The sequence below is a fragment of the Cricetulus griseus genome, chromosome 5 (assembly GCF_003668045.3).
Source record: "Cricetulus griseus strain 17A/GY chromosome 5, alternate assembly CriGri-PICRH-1.0, whole genome shotgun sequence".
Taxonomy (NCBI): domain Eukaryota; kingdom Metazoa; phylum Chordata; class Mammalia; order Rodentia; family Cricetidae; genus Cricetulus; species Cricetulus griseus.
The window spans coordinates 29471572-29490815 of record NC_048598.1 but is presented as its reverse complement, the minus strand read 5'-3'; the positions used below and the strand labels follow the sequence as shown (position 1 = coordinate 29490815).

Here is a 19244-nt window from a genome sequence, read left to right as displayed (position 1 = left end):
TGAATTTGAAACCAGCCTGGTCTACAAGAGCTAGTTCCAGGATAGGCTCCAAAGCTACACAGAGAAACCCTGTCTGGAAAAACAAAACAAAACAAAAAATAAAAAAGCTGGTTCATGATCACCTGTTTTCTCAGAACCAGCATAGTCAATGACCCTTCCCCTTCCTGAAATGACTTCTAATGAACTTAGGCAGCAGAGGCAGGCAGAGCTCTGGGAGATAGAAGCCAGCATGGTCTACACAGTGAACTTTAGGCCAGTCAATGTTGCCTAGTGAGATCAAACAAATTCCCTCTGCCAGGGTGACAGGTATTTGGGGCTTTGAAGGGTCAGCAGTTGAATTCCCAGCTTCCTCTTCTGAGCTGAGTGACCTTGAACTTAACCTCTATGAGTTTTGATTTTTGTGTCTGTCAAAAGAATACCATCTTTATCCTAGGGTAGTTGTAGGAAAATATTTGTAAAAAAATCATTCCTTTATCAACTCTCCCCATTTACAAATGTTGAAACGAATGCTTGACTATATAATGTTCAGCCCAGGAATGATTATTTGAATGCAAGGAGATAGAGGTGTTTCCACTCCTGTACTGCCATGAGTGAACATGGTCATCCAAACCCAATTTCATACATTTTGAAAACAGGAGCCCTGCTTCTTCCCTTCATATCTCAGAGCTTAACAAAGTTCAACTCCTGAGACCCTAACAGCTACTTAGGTTGAACTAGGATCTTGAAATTTAATTTTTTTTTAAGCCAAAGCTCAGACCTGGGGTCTCTTGATCACTAGGTAAGTGTTCTACCATTGAGCTAAGTCCTCATGCCCTTGAACCTGACCCCTAACTAGCATTCTGTTCCTTCCTATCTGTTTCTTTTAGCCATGTAATTTCTAAAGTGCCTAGTGTCTAAAATGTGAAGGGTTTCCAAAGCATGAATTCTCCCCTCCCTCTCCCTCTCCCCCTCCCCCTCCCCTTTGCACTTGCTTGAAGGAGCCAGAAACAATTACTATATGCTAATTTCAGAAGAGCTAGAGAAATTGTACTGATTTCTCAATCTTTTTTTTTTCTTTTTCTTTTTTTGGGGGGGGGTGGAGTAGGGATGGGAGCATCGTTTTGTGTATCCTTGGCTGGACTGGCCTCAAATTTGTTAGGCTGACTTCAAACTCAATATGTAGACGAGGATGACCTTGAACCCTCTAATCCTCTTACCTCTATCTCCCGATTGCTAGGATTACAGCTGTGTGCCTCCATGCTCAGTCGATGCAGTCCTGGGCACTGGACACAATCAGGACTTTGTGTACATTATGTGAATGCTTTGCCACCTGAGCTCTAGCTATTGTTATGGATGGTAATGTAAATATTAGATATGTAGACTATCTGATATGCAACCCCCAAAGGCGGTGAGATCCACATGTTGAGAACTGCTGTCCTAAAGTATCCTATAAGAGGTGACATACTCATCTCAGACAGGTCCTCACCCCCCAAGGAGTGGTGAGGGCCTTGAGGGTTGACCCAATGTTCTCCCAAAGGCCCTGATATATGGAGAAGAAACCACGGTTCCTTGTCTAAAACTGGGAACATGCTTGGCAGAGCTGGTAATGGCCTGGGGCCAGGTCCTTGGGGGAGATGTGGCTTCACATCCTGAGAACCACTTCCCCCCAATCTATGGGGCTGTGGTTATCAGTCCCCAAGGCCAAAGCCGCCATGCACTCAGTCCGTAATGCTCTTGAGATGCTTGTGTTTCCTCTGTGCAACACTGCTTGAGTAGCTTCCTGCTGCCTTCCTCCCATTAGCTGAGGAAAAGAGACGCTTAAGAGAACTTCACCCCCACTAAACCCCCACCCTCTATCTTTGTGTTTGTGCTATTTGTCTTTCGTTATCTATCTACAGCCAACCTCTGACCATCCAAACTGCAGAGACATTTGGACTCTTGAGCTACCTGTGGGCTATGTGGGACTCCAAGGTTCGAGCTTATATGAGTCACCTGTGTTTTGATGGCATTCTTTGGTGGTGCAGTTGCATTTGTGACATCCCTGCTCCCTGTAAGTAATCCCCCACCCACACTCCTGTTAATAATCCCAATACAAACTCATTGGTTCACCAAGTTAGACTCTGGTGCAATCATTTCTTTGGTCTGGTGTGTGTGTGTGTGTGTGTGTGTGTGTGTGTGTGTGTGTGTGTGTGTGTGTGTGTGTGTGTGTGTGTGTGTGTGTGTGTTGTGTCTCCCCAGAAAAAGTCCACACAACATGGTTCTTGATAATCAAACTTCCCTTCCTATTGGGTCTTTCTCATCGGCATGCACACCTGCTAACTTCCTGATCAAACCTTTTGACCCCACTTTTTCCTACTACCAAGTAAATCAACAAAAACTGTAAGATCCTTGTCTAGGGGCTGTGGCAATGGCTTGTGACGTGGGTAAAATGCTTGCTGTATAAGTATCAGGGCCTGAGTTAGGATCCCCAGAACCCACTTAAAAGCTGGGCACAGCCAAGCATGTCTGGAATGCCAGTGTTTGAGGGATGGCCTTGGGAAGTCAGTCAGATTCCAGGGACTTGTTGACCATTCAGTCTAGAAGAATCGGTGAGACCCAGGTTCAGAGAGATCCTATCTCAAAAAATAAAGTGAAAATCAGAGGTGATGGTAGACTTCTGCAATCCCAACCCTGGGGAGGTAGAAGCAGGCAGATCTCTGTAAATGAAAGGCCAGCCAGGGCTATGTAGTCTCAAACTAAACAGATAAATAAGGTGGAAGGCCTACACTCCCACCCCCTCTACATACACTTGACTATAGGGGCATAGTACACCATCCACTTACACCCACAGGGGGTGGGAGTTGGAACGAGAGGGTGAAAATAAAAGAGAAAATATCATGCTCTCCTGGCTTTTAGAGTTGCTGATGAGAAATGTATTATTGTTGTATTTCTCTCTGTACCCAAGTTAGCATTTTTCCATTACATCTTTTAATATTATTTTCTTTCTTTGTATTTTTTTTTGTTTTGTTTTTGACTACAATATGTTATAGACAGGTTCTTCTCTGGTCATATTTCCTGGGATTGTAAATGCTTCTAGTGTTTGGATGACCAGGCAGACATGATGTGCACATACATACAATCAGGCAAGCACTCATATACATGAAATAAAATCTTAAAAGATAATCATGCTACTAAGAGAATGGTTTAAAAACGTACACATACAAAGGAAACACAAGGGGAAAAGAATGAGTTCTAGGATATATTCTTTCTGGATCCACAGTGTGTGTGTGTATGTGTGTGGGGGGTTATGGCAAAGGTCAATTGAACTTGTGATTTATGCTGGTGTTAAGCCTATACTGCATGTGTAACCAACATCCACCTCATTAGGCTTCCCCTTAGTGGCTTCCCTTCTTTATGAACTAGTGGCCTCTGCTGGTCGCACATAGCTTTGCAGTATGTGTGGTCTGGACAGGCTTTCCCACCTCCTGTAGAATTCCTAGCTTGTAGGATGCAGGTAACATTTCAGTTGTGAGCTGGGGAGAAGGAAAGGGAGAAGCAATTACAGGACTGAGATCCGACGGACACACTTTGCTTCGTACTTTTGAAACCCACTAAGCATTACTGCTAGAGAGATGGCCCAAAAGATGTCGCATGCTCTTGTTGCAGCTTCAAGGTTCTCTGGACTCTACGGCAGTGAACCCCACAGCAGTTGGTGGCTCCAGTAGTTGTCCCACGGCTAATGTCAGACTCTGGATTATCAATCTCCAGAGTTTTTCTCAGTTGATGAGGTCTGAGCTTAAGCACGGAGGGTGAGACCTAGACATTTCCCTTGCTGAACTGGATTGACTTCCTATGATTTCTACTTTAGCCTTTGCCAGCCTCCAGCACAGCCACCCCCAACTGTTTCCTGAGCTGTATCACACTGGAGCTGTAGCAGATTGTATTGATGCGCTCCTACTTGAGATTGGTTCCTGCTCTCCAGCCCATAGGATAGTTCAGTTTTAAGTCAACAGGTTTCCTTTCGAGAAAACTCCTTTGCACTGCTGGCCATCCTGCCAGAGACAGCACTCTGCAATTCTGCAACTGGATTTGAGGTGTATTAACAGCTAAGACTTGTGACTGGACCTGGTGTATGCATGAGACTGCCAGGCTCTCCCTTTGGATGAGGTTTCTGCTTCCCTTCCTCTCCCCCTCTTTTCTTGGTGTGGGTTTCTGAAGCTGTTTGCAATAGTCTTCTTATGTTTATTTCTTTTTAAAATTGATTTACTCTTATTTTATGTGCACTGGTGTTTTGCCTGCATGTATGTCTGTATGAGGGTGACAGATCCTGAAGTTACAGACAATTGTTAGCTGACATGTGGGTGCTGGGAATTGAACCCAGTCCTCTGGAAGAGCAGGCAGTGCTCTTAACGGCTGAGCCATCTCTCCAGCCCCCTTATGTTTATTTCTAATTTTATTAATTTCACTCTTATTTAGTTAGGTAAGGGTTTATTAATATAACTTGCCTTTTCAAAAATTAACTCTTGGTCAATACATTTTTTGAGAATTTCAGACACATGCACAATCTATTCCCCCTCTGCGGCTTGCCTAACTCCTCCTAGATCTACTTCCCAATATTATGTCATATAATGAATCCCATATATAGGAATATGTATTTGATCATTCATTCTATCAAGTCTGTTCATTTAAGCAACTCTGGCTAATACATTGGCTTTAAGTTTAAGTTGTTCATATCTACAGCCCACCCTTGACATTTTCCCTATTCCATATGGAGATCTTCCGTTGGGGTTTCAAAGTCCACTGTTACTGAGAGGAGAACAAGCCTGCAGGACAGTAACTGAAAGGCCAGACATTTAAGTACTAACAATGACACTCAGCAAGGAAACTAAAATAGCTCAAGTGAATATTGGAAAAACTAGGAACTTAAAAAAGGGGCAGCGATCTGGAAGAGGGGGAGGGAGGGAAAATCGTGGAGAGGTTGAAAAATCGTGGAGAATAAGCACATACAAATCAGTAACAAAAGTCTTTCTTGCTGAGACACAGAGAGAGATGCTTCTACTTTCCCCAGCTTGTTTGAGAGAGAAGCAATAATCACTTCTCAGCTAGATTCAAACTGTTCAGAAAAGAAGGGTTTGTTTGGACTACTCCTGACTTTTTTTTGCCTCTCCCCCCCACCACCAGATGGGGTCTCTTTGTGTAGCTTGATTATCCTGGAACTTTCTCTGTGGACCAGGCAGGCCTGGAACTCACAGAAATCTGCTTGCCTCTGCCTCTCCACTGCTGGAATTAAAGGTATGCACCACCACTGCCAGGCTGTTCTGCCTCTGAGGGCACACCAGCCACAATCACAGCTCTAGCCATTGCTTTCCACACACAGGTGAACATGCTCCTACCAGTGGAGTCTACAGACCAAGTTAGGTGACCCTTTATACAGAAGCATTCTGCCATCAAATACAAAATGTTATGAAAGTGGCTATGCTTCTCACTGGACATCTCTGGGGTACATGTGGAAAGCAGTCCAAAGCAGACTGTGTAATGACTGATGGCCTACCCATATGTCATAGCCCACTTCTGGCATTCAGACTGCGCTGGTCCTGGTCCACTTCAGAAATTGGCCTGCAATTCCCAAATGGATGTGGCTTCTGCAGTGCAAGCACACATCTTCCATTACTTGTGTCCCAGCTCTGCTTCCAAGTTGGTGCAGCTGATGTTCAGGGAGGCCACTCCCTTAGTTGGGGTTAGAGTAGCGTGGGGACTTTCGAGTCTGTTGAATCTAAGACAACAGCAGCCTGTCCAGAAAGGGAAGTTGACATAACACATGGATGTCTAAACATGATGGTCTTTTTTATTGCCCTTGGCTTTTTTTTTTTTTTTTTTTGAGACATGGTTTCTCTATGTAGTCCCGGCTGACCTTGAACTGGCTCTGTAAACCAGCCTGATCTCCAACCCAAGAGATCCACCTGCCTCTGCCTCTAGAAACATAATGGGGTCTTAAGCGGAGAGGCTCCTTTTAAAGCTGAGAGAGGGGCTTCATTAAGAGAATGAGAGGGAGATTGCTGTCATGAAGACATTGTAACGGGCAAGAGGGGCCAAGGAGCTCTTCAGAGCCATCTTCAGAGCCTGAGAACCCTGGGATCAACCCTCAGAACAAGACCTGACATTACAGGGTGGTATTTTGTTTTGGTTCACTGTAGTGCACTGGACAAAGTGTGACATCAGGTACCATGAGAGCTGTGAAGTCACAGCAGGCTGCTTAACTCTGACCAGAGCTCCAAGTAGTGTTCCATGACTCGGGTTACAGGATCTGGATTAAAAGTGCAGACTCATGCTCCAACGCTCTTGAATATGACATCAAAGATGGCTGTCAATGAGTTAGCCAGAACTATTCTCCAATTTTATTTTAGCAGAGCACCAGGACTGTGTAGTTGCTGAGTCACCCTTTTTCTCATTTGCTTTAAAGCACTGCTGATGGAGACTTGCCCACTTCCCTGTTGCCCACCATTCATTTCCCTCCTCCCCATTTTCCCCAATCTTTGCCCACTATGGCTCTACTATACGCTCTTCCTCACCAAACACCTGGCTCTGCTTCTGATTCATGGAAACAGAGGAGAATGCTGCCTCTCCACATTTGACACTATGCAGCACATTCCATCTCGAGGACCTCAAGTCAAAGGTACCATCCATACCAAAGCAACACATTCTTGACTCATAGGAACTTGGACAATACTTGTGCTTGCGAACTAAGTTCTGGACTAACTGGGTACAAAATACAAAACTCAATGCTAATAAACCAAGAAATATGATGCAATAAAAAACAAATAAAAGGTGACTGACAATATACCCAACGGTTTCAATTCACAATCTATAGTATATCCTCACTTAACCCTTTAGATCTTTTCTCCAGCCCAGGGTTACTTCTAAATTTTACACGATGAAAAGAACTTTTCAGGTTATACCCATCCTCCTCTTATCCTATCATTCTTGCATCATAAGCACAACTTATTAACGAAGTGAAAAAAAAATCGAAGATCTGTAAATTGCTTTTCTTACACCAATGATTCTCAACCTTCCTAATGTGGTGACCCTTTGACGGTTGTTGTGATCCCCAACCATAAAATTGTTTATTTCATGAACTGCTTTTGCTACTGTTATGAATTGTAATGTAAATATGTCTTCGGCAACCCTGTGAAAGACCAGAGACCTCACACAAATGTTAACACTTTCCATTGCAGACCCAGGCAAAAGTATCACAGGTGTTTTACCCAACTAAGTAGCACATACTGGTGTGCAGACACAATGCAAGCTATACAGGCTTTTAGCCTTTTCTGACCTAACACTTAGGAAGATTAAACTTAAGGTTGGAATATACAAAATAGCAGCAACAGAAGTGACTTGGTTAAGAAAGCATTTGTGATATAGTGACTACAGCTCTTTGTCAGGGTTTCTGACCCTCTCTCACCCCACACTTCTGAAAAGCTCAGCCAATGTCCAAGTATTTTAAGTGCGGAGGAACGACAACAGCTAATGGCAGCACATGTATCACTGACTCGGTGACTGGCTCTGTTAAAGGCTGTCTAGAAGCTGCGTGTCCCATGTACAGGAACAAACAAAATCTTCCAGAGCTTTTGCCAAGCCAATAACGGTAAGGACTGTGAATGTGCCAACAAAAAGACCGAGAAACACACAAACATTTAGGTCTACTTTTGGTCCTTCCATTTCTATCCAAGCATGGTAAAACATGTTGTTTGGCAGTTTAAGTCATCAAGATCAATCTGAAGATTTCTTCTTAGATTCTAGGCTGTTCTTATTTTTCCCTGACACTGGGGTTCTCTGTGTAGGCCTGGCTGACGCGGAACCCCCTCCGTAGACCAGGCTGACCTCGAATCCAGAGATCCATGTGCCTTCTGAGGGCTGGGATTTAAGGCCTGCACCACCATGCCCAGCTCTCTAGGTCTGTCCCCCCACCCCCAACCCTCTTCCAGGGTCTCACATAGCCCACACTGGGCCTCACTTTCTACCTAGCTGAGAACGACCTTTAACTCCTGGTGCTTCTATTGCTTCCATCTCCCAATCAAAGTTTCATTATTCTGAGAACAGGGGCCATAACCATTACCCTCCACAATACTGACTTTGACTCACCCAAATTTGAGTGTAAATGTATTCTTGGTTATGGTCTTTGGTACATTAACAAGCCTCCTTCAGATTTTGGAATGGATTAGAAGTTCCAAGAGTCATTATTTAGAGAATACTTTATTAGTTTTTGTAATCAAACCCACGTAGATAAGACCTTACATATTTAATACAGTGCGTTACCCCTGTACAAATGGAAAAAAATTAAGTTCAACATTTCTAGACCAATATGGCTGTTAATTTCTGTACAATGCCAACTCAACACGGTAAACTGGGATACTTTTTTCCAAAGTTGACAGCACAGCTAAAGTTTCCAAAAATTCAAATTATATATGTATATATATATATTTATATTTATATAAAAAGACCAATAATAGCAGTATGTTATGCATCAATAGCAGCAACAGCTTTTCCAGGTTCTGCAGTCATTTGAACAAAATTGTAGAGACATCCAGCACACTCCATTTAAAAAAAAAAAACCAACAACAAAAAAAAGTAAAAAACAAAATCCCAGAAAACAGCACAGTTCTGTTACTCTTGTGGTACCTGGCACCATTTTTTTTTTTTTTTTAAATTAGCTTCTCAATCATCATCTGGAAGGAAACCATTCTGAGCAACATCATTAAAAACAGCTCTGATAAAGCACGGTCACTACTATGTATCATAAAGCAGGTACAAGCTATTTTACATTCACAGAGGTATGACACAGTACTGTCCTACATCTATAATACTAGAGGATACAATTTGAAAGGCATTATTTGAGACTTGATTCTACTTTTCCAGCAGAGGGCCCAAAGGATGGTATGACACAGCTCTGTAAAGAAACACACTCTTAGATAGGATTTCCTTTCACTAGCGGCACACTTCTGAGGATTCATTCTCTCCATGAACATCAGCTAAAAACCGTTATTAAATAAATGAAAGAATGCCCCTAAAACAAAGTCCTATAACCGCTGGATTCATATGAAGACAACCTAGTGGAGACAAGCAAGACCTCACCTTACCAACATGTCATCAAATGTTATGTTTGAATGGTGAGACCTCCAAGGAAGGAAGGAGATGCCAAGTAGTGCTTCAAAGCTTCGGACCACAATCAAAACACAGCATCATTTAAACAGAAGCAGAAGCCAAATGTTGCTCATTTGAATATACTCAAGAATGCTGACATCACCATTTAATCATCTGCTCACTCATCCAGGAAGAAGGGGAGATCAGTTATTACTGTACTTTATTGTGTTCAACCAAATCACCATGTTACAAAAATAACAAGCTGCCGTAATAAAAAATAAGGCTCCTCTACCCAGCACCAGTTAGCATCATTTTACTTTCAAGCCCAGAAATGCCATAGACACATCCAAAGAACACAAGGGAGCAGAAAAAAAAAAAAAAACAAAAAAAACCAAAAAACAAAACAAAAAAACCCAAAACCACAGCTGATACATCAATGGGACCACCCAGTGCCCAACTGAACCACTCTGTGGTATCATTTTCCTCCTATTTCTGGTGTTTCATTTAATCATAAAGCTCCTTAGGTCTAAACTGTATACACTTACAGAATGTATGCACATACTTGTATATAAACCAACTGAAGATGCATGTCAACCAAGCAAATGTTACATAGTAGGTGCAAGCCTGTAAAGCCTCATTTTAACTGGTGTAGCAGCTCTATCAGTATAAAATGCTCTATGCCCCTTGTGCATCTTCAAGTGCTACACAGGATAATGTCATAGACCATTTTACCGCCTGGCTGCTGGCATTGTTTTGACTTCATGTTCCCTGCCCGCCCCACCCCCAATGCCCTGCAATAAACAAAAGCTTTTAAGATTTTGTTTCTTCAGTTTTGATGGCCTGAGGTTTGATTGGTCCAGTTCTAACAGGTTTGGTGGTTATGGTGGGTGCAGGAGGTGGCTTTTCTTCTACTTTTTCCTGACAGGCACCAGGAGGGTCAGTCAGGGTTTCTGGAGATTTACTTGAATCACTGTCCACTTTCTGGCCTTTGCCTCCTATCTGTTTGCTCTGTTGTTGTTCAGAGAAGAACCGTTGCGTGGACTGAAGAACCTCTGCTCTCTGCTTTGCCTTAAAAAATATGAAAACAAGCACTGAAAATACTGCAACACCACCTACTATTACCAAAGCCTGTCAAATCAATCTCAGTTCATATTTTTGTACCAATCACAAAAATCAGTTTTTCCTAAGTTGGTTTGACCCTATTGATCTTTCAGTTTTAATGCATAGGCTTCTTCCTATCTTTGAAAACATTCTATGTGACTTAAAAAAAAAAAAAAAAACCTGAACAAGACCTCCTCCCACCATCTTCCTAGTGTCTGCCCTCTTATAAACAATAAAATACACATTGCTGCTGGTTAGTTTTTTTTTTTTGGGGGGGGGACAGCTCACTGATACCAAACTTTATTCAGGGAGGCTGCTTGCAAATCTGAAAACATACATGTAACACTTAAAACTTCTAGTTATCGATATGTGGTCTACAATAAAATGAAAAGGAAGCACTTATATTGTGGCATTACCAACACCTAGGACCAAATGGCTTGTGGCTGAGTCCTCTTCCCACAGCTCTCCTCTGCAGGGGAAGAGCATCAGAAATTAGTAACCAACTCCACCTCATCACTAACTTCTGATAGCTCCTACCACATTCTGAGCTGGAAAATAACCCTAGTTTCATTGACTATGTGCCCCAAAGAATATACTTACGTTAATCTAAATTACAGTACCGTAATATATACAATTACAATGTCACTTTCTACCCCTCTTGCACATAACAAAAAGAAAACAACAGAAACTCCTTCACATTCTACAGGTAACCTATACTATCTAAAGATCTAAAAACAATTTCGGAAATTTGTATTCTCCCCATCCCACTAATATTAAAGCTCTAATGCCATTTCTAACCTGACATATATTTGAAAATGAAGTGGCAAGTAGCCAGGAGCAGAAGGCCACACCATCTGCAAAGCTTTTGGTGCTGGCACTTTTAGTAGTAACAAACAGATGGAAACCCTCGGCACAAAGCCTAACAAAACCACGTGATGTGTATAACAAGCGCTCTCCTGGAGGATAGTCTCTGAATTTGATTACTCAGCATTAGAAACACAAAGGATTATCAAGTAAGAAACTTTAGTCAATTAACTCAATTCTTTAATTAGTACTATCACAAACTTGTTTCTAATCCAGAGTAAAGCATAACTGTGTACATTTCCTACTTGTAAACACTAATTTTTCTTTATTCTAGTCTAATTTATGTTGTGATAAAACAGGTAAAATCACTAAGATTCCTAAAGTCAACCCTACAGTTATTACAGAAACAAACTCCAACTGGTTATACAGGCAGACGATAAAGATTTATGCTGAGAACTATCCCCACACAGACTCCTAGTGACCTCAGCAAACCCATGTTTATTTGTGCCTTTCATCATGAAGGATCCCAAAGTGCTTTTCTGAGTTTTTCAACTATAATTGAATTCTGGAATATAGCCACCTTAGGTGGCAGGGAGAGGGGAAAAAAAAAAAAAAAAAAAAAAAAGATATGGAAAACAGTTTGAGATTAAATTAAAATTACTCAAATGACATGTGAAGAAATAAAAATCAAGATAGCTAACATGTCTTACCCATTGCAGAGTTCATATAACCATGATTATGTATTATACTGGGTGGGGGAGGGGAAGTCAGGGAGGGAAAGGGGAAAAAAAAAAGAAAAGAAACAAAATAGGGTAACTTGTAATAACCATTTAATTCTTAAAAATAATGTATCCAAACTATGATGCCCCTCCAACACTTATTTCATAAGCAACTCATCTGGATATAGTCTAAATGTTAATCTGATTCTGACTACAGTGACAAAAAGGGGGGTCATAAAAAGGAAGAAAAGGTAAAGATGTAAGGGAGAAAAAATGGGGAGGGGCCGCGCAAATACAAGTAGTTAGCTTGGTTAAGTCTGATAAAGATAATGAATGCCTGGATACATGGTTATGGGTCCAGAGGCATTTTAAGACATGGTTCAGAGACATACTCTTGCTCTGTTGGCCATTAACACTGTACTAACCTTCATATCTTGTTCAGCCTTCAACGCAGCCTGGGCCTGATTACCTCTGACTCCAGACAGTGATCCACAAGGACCCCTGGCTACATGTGGCAAACGAGCATGGCTCATGAGGCCTGTGGTCAGCGGAGGAGGCATCTGACTGGCCAGTGCCATTGGTGGCCTCTGTACAGGCGCTGGGAAGGTGTTAGTATGTGGGGCTCTTACCAATGGAGGGACCAGGTTAGGCTGAGAGAGAATCTGAGTGAAAAAACAAAACATACAACATTGAACTGTTAAAAAAAAAAAAAAAAAAGCCAACTAGACCAAGTTGGCTTATCCCAGAGTAAATCGGTGCCCATTCTTCAGTCAAAGCTTTTGGATCTTGCCATCCCATTAATAAGGACAAAGAACAAACAGGCCATGCTTATAAAGTTTAACAGAACAATTAGGCATGCTATGGCACTTCAGTTGCAGATTCTATGGGGAGATGGAAAGGCTATAAATAATTAGGGCCATGGGATCGTTAAAGGACAACTGTAGAAAAGCACACGTCTAACCTAAACGTGATCTGAAGGCAATGTGTCTCTTAGGAACCAATTCCAGTCTATGAGTTATCAACTTTAGTCTTCAATATGATCAGTAAGGGAAGGAGAAGCAAACATATCCACACATTTCTGAAAATTTTACTCAACTACACAGATACCATAAAAACAAAAACCCACTTTAGGCCTGGAAAACTTAAGCACCGGGACCCTTTCTTCAAGAAAGACAAAAGGAATAATACTCTTAACTATCAGAGCTGTGTGGGGAATCTTGGTATTTCTAATATCTGCTTTAAAACTAAATCACTTCCTGTCTATAAAAATTAAAAAGAATGTATCATACATCCACTGTTAAAACCAGACAAGTTTGCATTCAAAGGTGCACGTCTTAACTGGTTCACCACATTATGATTGTAAAACCACACCTTTAGTCAGATTAGCCACCATTTATAAGCACGATACTCACTCTCCCTGGGATCTGCCTACCTGGGGTGCAAACTGTGCAGGAAATGGTTGTGTCATTCTCACAGTGGCAGGGGCTGACTGGAACTGCTTCTGATAAACAATGCTGTTCATTTTGCTAGATTGGCTGTTTGGACTTGTTGAAGTAGCCCTTGGGAAAGAAGTCACTGGTCAGTAGAGCAGTTAGTTGCCAAGTAAATAATGTTGTTACATGTTCGAAGACATTTTCTTTTGTATTTTCTTTCATCACATTTAGTTGTTAATTGGAAAAAAAAATCCCAGGGGAGTGCTATTAAGAGAAGCAAAGATGAGAAAGAGTTCCTATCCATGTATAAAAGAATGTTCTTAAAATACAGTGTTAACAACTTAGATAAAAGTAACAAAATAAATGTCACAATCACTTGTGCTCAACATAGGACTGATAATACATCAGGTGTTAAACAAGTGAAATTTCAATTATTTTGCAATTTCCTAAGTAAATTTAAATGTTCACCTTACCTAAATGGACTAGACGTTGGCGTGGTGCTTCGACCACCAATTGGAGGTGTCCCTGGTTTGATATCAATGCCACCCCCAAAGGCTTTTAGTTCCATTTCAGACATCTTAAGGAAAACACAAAATACGGTTAACAATCCTTTAATTCTGTAAGCTAAGTGTTATGCTTATCGTCTTATATATGATGGTTAAACTATACAATCCTATAGTTGGTTTCAAATTTCATAGCCACTCCGTCAAGCAGACTTATAATTCAGAGATCATGGAGTACTAATGTTTCTATTAAAAACCCTCTGGATTCTTTGTTATTAGACAAAAACAGGGAATGTAAAAAAGTAGCAAATAATGTAAGAAAAACATAAGCATACATGCACATGAGGTATTCTGTGGAGTTGTAAAAATGGATGTTTTATTTATATTATACCTTACTTATGTTTTTATTTAGTTCGTACACATTTCCTCACCCTGAACATGGAGTTCAGGACAATTTGTGGGTTATCAGTTCTCTCCTTCCACTACGTGGGTCCCCGAGATTGAACTGAGGTCTTAAGCCTCGGTAGCTGGAGACTTTATCCAATGAGCCAGCCATCTTACAGCCTTTTTAAAGTTACACCTGTTTTATTGTGCCTGAGCACATATGTTCGTGTGTACAGCATGGCTTACATGCATTTTATCTTCACAGACAACACAAACAGAGCACACATATTCTATTATCGCTAAACATCCACCAGCAAATCCATATGTACACTAAGCAAACATCACTCACTTTTCCTGTGGTTGCCATCATACTATGCTGTGTCCCGGCAGGGATTAACCCTCTGAAAGGCTGGCTAACTTGTGCAGGACGGCTGAGGCTCTGAGCCTGTGCTTGTGGTGTTGTGTGCTGTAATTGGGGCTGAAGAGTCTGAGGCAAAGCAATCAGAGGCTGTCCTGTAGATCCAAAATTAGTCAAGGAAAGCTGAGACGCTGGTAAAGGTACTGTAACCTAGAAAAAGCAAACAGAAACTGAAATAATTTGCTTATAATTATTGTGTATATATACATCTACATGTATAAACAGAGATCTTCAGATTCTTTTAAAACTAATAGTATAAGAATATTCTCATCAAATGTCCATCAAATCTTTATACCCTATTCTCTTCTTCCTCTTTAAGTAAGATTAAGACTTCACGATGTAATTCTGGCTGGCCTTGAATTCAGAGATTTATTTGCCTGTCTTCCTAGTGTGGATATTAAAGGTATGAACCACTACACCCAGTCCTAACTATCTCTATTCTTGTATCAGAGGTTTGATGATAATATATAGCCACACACTGTTTAACAACAGGTCCCGGACAGGTATAATTATCACATGTATATCAAGATTAAAGTTCTGCCTGTGTTAATTGTAGTGAAGAAACTTTAATATAGTTAAAGTTAAATGAAATAACTACTAACTCTGAAGATACTCAGAGCACATGTCAAATAAACAATATACAATTCAAGCAGCAAAAGTTCCCTCCACCAGTATTGCCATATTATTTGCAGGTTTGGTCAAAATAAGTGTTCTTAAGAAAAAGAACTTTTTAGTTTTCATACAAACAACTTTTCTTTGTCAATAAGATATTAAGAATTGTTGTTCCCAAGGATTAATGTCTTGCCCTTCTCTAGCCTTCTACCATGTGTAATGTCAGAAGAGAACATTCACTTCCCATTTAAGGTGCTGTCCTCATTGTCACTCTTTGCTATAGCACCTAAGTATTAAATTAACCTGTTTAGTCTTCTTTTACCTGTAACACTAATGGGCATATCACTTATTGCCCATATTCATATTCATTCTCTCTCTCCCACCCCACCCCCTCTGTTTTCCAGACAGAGTTTATCTGGGTAGCTCTGGAGCCTGATCTGGCATTTGCTTCTGGCCTCGAACTCAGAGATACACCTGCCTGTGCCTCCTGAGTGCTGGGATTAAAGGTATGAGTGCACCACCACCACCACCACCTGGCTCACTTATATTCTTGAAAAAATGGTTTTCAAACTTTCTTATTCATGGATTCTTTTCTTACAAACGGTTACATGGAACCTCAGCTTAAAACAACAACACAACAACAAAAAAATCCCACAACTAGAATGAATTAGAGGTGGAGGTATAGTGAAGAGCTTTCTGTTAATAGGATTCAGTGAAGCACCCTTAGCTTCCAATGGAGCTAATGAATCCTCAGAACATTTTAGTCAAGTCTGAAAACCACTTCCTCTATCTCGGTTCTATATAAATTTCTAAAGAATAACAAAAGCAATAAAAAGAATAATATAGAAAATTGAGGAAATTTACCATGCCATAGTTTACCTGCTGGAGAGCACTTGGTGATTGGGCAGTGTTATAGAAATTTGTCTGACCAGGTTGCTGTACTTGTCCAGAATAAAGATTTGAGGCCTGGGTAAGATTTGCTCTTGCCTAGAAAAATTTACAAGAAAACAGAAGAAAAACTGAGAAGGAAGTTCCCATGCAATCTGTATCAACTGGATCATTTTAAAAGGGAAAGTCTAAGCTGGGTGTAGTGGCACACACCTTTAATCCCAGCGGTCGGGAAATAGAGGCAGGAGGATCTCTGAGTTTGAGACCAGCATGGTCTATAGAGTGAGTTTCAGAACAGCCAGGGATACAAAAAGAGAAACCCTGTCTCAAAAAACTAAAAACAACAAAAAAAGATCTTCATTTTTATTTTCTACTATATCTTTAAATATTTACCTTTTATGGATTTTTTCTTTGAAAGTTACAATTCTGTACTTAAAAGAATCTAGATAAAAAAACAAACAAAAATACAAAAAAACAAAAACCCTTACCTGAAGAAGATGGGTATCAATCAACTGAGAACTTCCCAGTCCTGACGCTTGCCCCAGCTGATGCTCATATAGTATAGGGATAGGCTGAGTATTTGAAGTCTGCTGGAAGGCAAGACCGGACTGTGCCTTGGCAAGTTCCTGGTGCTGGACAGCTGGGAAGTTGTGGATAGCTGTACCAGAAAGAACCACAGAGGGCTGGGATAGACTGCTTTGCATAAAGGCTGGTTGCGATCTGTGTAAGCATTAAGCAGGAGAAGGTCATGTTATACTTAATTTTATTTAGCATCTCAATATCGAACAAGTACCCTAATTAGTAATGAAGCAGAGAAGACAATGTCTATGGTTGCTTGTTTCAAGACTATAGTGCTGCATGCATCAGAGCTCCACGTGCAAAAGCCCACTTTGAGCAACAACAGTTTACCTCTAAAGATTCAACAAAACTGAGAGCCAAACTTAGTCTTCTCTATGGTGTGTGTGTGTATATGTATGTATGTATACGTACATATGACCTATATGACTCCCACCCCTTTCCCCCCTAATAAAGCTTATTTTGTTGCTTTGAGACAGGATCTCACTCTATGGTCTAGGCTGGCCTTGAACTTGCAGTGATTCTTCTGGCTCTGCATCCTGAGACTCTTAAGTGTGAGTCACTGTGCCTAGATAGAGTAGCTCTAATCAAGACAGCTTTCTACAGGTTATGAAAGCTCTATCTGAACCATGTACAAAACAAAAAGAAAACAAGGCCTAGTTGAAATCACCAAAGACAGGCTTGCAACATATAATGAACATGCTTAATTATTTAGCTAATAACACAGTACCTTACAGTTTGGGGAAAAGAATTAGCACTAGACATCACATAATCTGCAATTATGATATCACAACTTTCAAGGCAATTTACCTATAAGGTTGAATTGAAGAACTGAATAATTCTTGAGCCTGGGAAACAGCAGGTCCGGCCCCCAAACTCAGCTGGGCTTGATGCTGACCTTGCAGTGGGGCATAGATAGGGATTGGAATCTGCTGAACGGATGTTGGCTACAACGGAGAGGAAAAAAAAAAAAAAAAAAAAAAAGAACATATATAGTAAATAGTTACAAACTTCATACATACAAATCACAAGACAGGGAATAAAAACAAAACTCCAGACATAAAAATAAAAGATTCACAGGATATTATCAGTGTCCCTTTAAAACCAATTTTCTTTTTAATTAAGACTTACTGCAAACTGGTGACTATTATTTTACCCAAATTTTGCTAACACCCTATCCATGAGATGATTCAAAGTGGATTTTTAAGTAAATCTATTACTAAGAATCCAAGATAAATTATTTACTAAGAATCCAAGATAAATTATTACAACCACAGAATTGTCAAGAAATATAGGATCAGAAAGAATGTTTACCTGAGAGAGGCCTGGTTGGAAGCCCTGCTGCTGAGCCAGGGATGGAGGAGCCAATCGTGCATGCTGGGTATTGAATAAATGACTTGTGTCCATATAGAAGGCTGGGATTTGAGCTATAGACCACCAGGAAAAATAAATAGTATTGCCTAAATTTCAGAATTTTCCAAGTAGTAAACCAAATTGCTTATAGCAGTTAAAAAAAAAAAAAGATTTTCTGGCTGATTTCAAAAAGTATAAATGTAAAAAGACATGAAACTTCTAGTAGAAAAGTGAATGTAAATAAAACACTGGTACTACTAGGCCATGCAAAATAGAAGCTCTCATATGTTCTCAATTGACTATATACCAGAAGAATTTCACACAAAAATTAAACCTAAGCACTAAATCAGCAAATCCACTCCAATTTTAAACTGACTAGAATAGGGCAACATATTTCAAAATAATTAGTAATTAATTAAAGAGTTTGGTATAGATTTTAAATATATTTTTACATGTTTCTAACATACAAATTCATGATTTTCTGTTTTTGCATAGCAATATATTCTGAAGATCCAAACATATTATCTTTGTAACTATTGTATGAAATAGTCAAATGAACACTCTTAAACTTATCAGATAGGAATCAAGATTCTTATCTATAAAACTGTCAATATAGATTCATACACAAAATTTTGTAAGAAAGCTGTCAATTCATATGCTTTATGCATTACTACAGTAGTATATTTGAAGATATTAGGTAACAGATGCTAGTTACTAATAATCCTTTTATGGATGGCAAGAAATAGCTTCATTGTCTAAACCATCAGCAAGTTTAAGCATTTGTGATGACCACTGTAACAACAGTCACCATTCCATGTTTCTTGTTCGCTGATCTTTACCAAGAACTTCAGCATTTTTTAAAGTAAGTTTGGTGATTTTATAGAAGGGCATGCACAAATTACTTTGTAAATTATAAGACACTAATTGGCATAAATGTATAAGACAGAAGTGGATGGACACACACACACACACACACACACACACACACACACACACACACACACTAAAAGCACATTAAAAAAATCAAGCTTGAAAGGGTTATGAGAAGAAAAAGCATGAGCCTTCATTTTCTAAATTCCTATAACCAAAACTAGAAATATTACCTGCTGCCGACTGAGACACATAAACTTGTGGACTCTGCTGTTGTTGGGCAATAAGGGAAGGCATACAGCTTAACTGTGAAAAATGACTTGCAGAAGGTAGGCTGCTTGTCTGTAATTGTTGGGGTTTTACTTTACAAATATTAGGAGGGTCCGATGTGGTTGTAGATTTTGTACTCAAAGAAGAGGTAGTATAAGTACCGGCTCCTGTATTTAAAGAAGGGAGAAAAATAGACCATGTTCACTCTTCATACCTA

The 19244-nt window shown here is 40.2% G+C and overlaps 1 protein-coding gene across 11 annotated transcripts in view; it reads right to left on the bottom strand.

Annotated features, from left to right (window-relative positions):
• Positions 1-9220: 9220 nt before the first annotated feature.
• Positions 9221-19244, bottom strand: part of Prrc2c (proline rich coiled-coil 2C) — a 72467-nt gene continuing 62443 nt past the window's right edge. For 4 of the 11 annotated variants that reach the window (XM_027417201.2, XM_027417206.2, XM_027417204.2 and 1 more), the window contains 10 exons: positions 18991-19194; positions 17849-17961; positions 17345-17481; positions 16447-16678; positions 15935-16057; positions 14390-14608; positions 13627-13730; positions 13153-13279; positions 12146-12382; positions 9221-10164 (listed from right to left, as the gene is read on the bottom strand). In XM_027417201.2, the coding sequence (XP_027273002.1) occupies positions 9907-10164; positions 12146-12382; positions 13153-13279; positions 13627-13730; positions 14390-14608; positions 15935-16057; positions 16447-16678; positions 17345-17481; positions 17849-17961; positions 18991-19194 (1754 nt within the window). In that variant the 3' untranslated portion in view covers positions 9221-9906. Of the gene's footprint in view, positions 10165-10613; positions 10667-12145; positions 12383-13152; positions 13280-13626; positions 13731-14389; positions 14609-15934; positions 16058-16446; positions 16679-17344; positions 17482-17848; positions 17962-18990; positions 19195-19244 lie in introns of all 11 variants that reach the window. The other 7 variants (XM_027417203.2, XM_027417205.2, XM_027417209.2 and 4 more) reach the window with 5 other exon arrangements.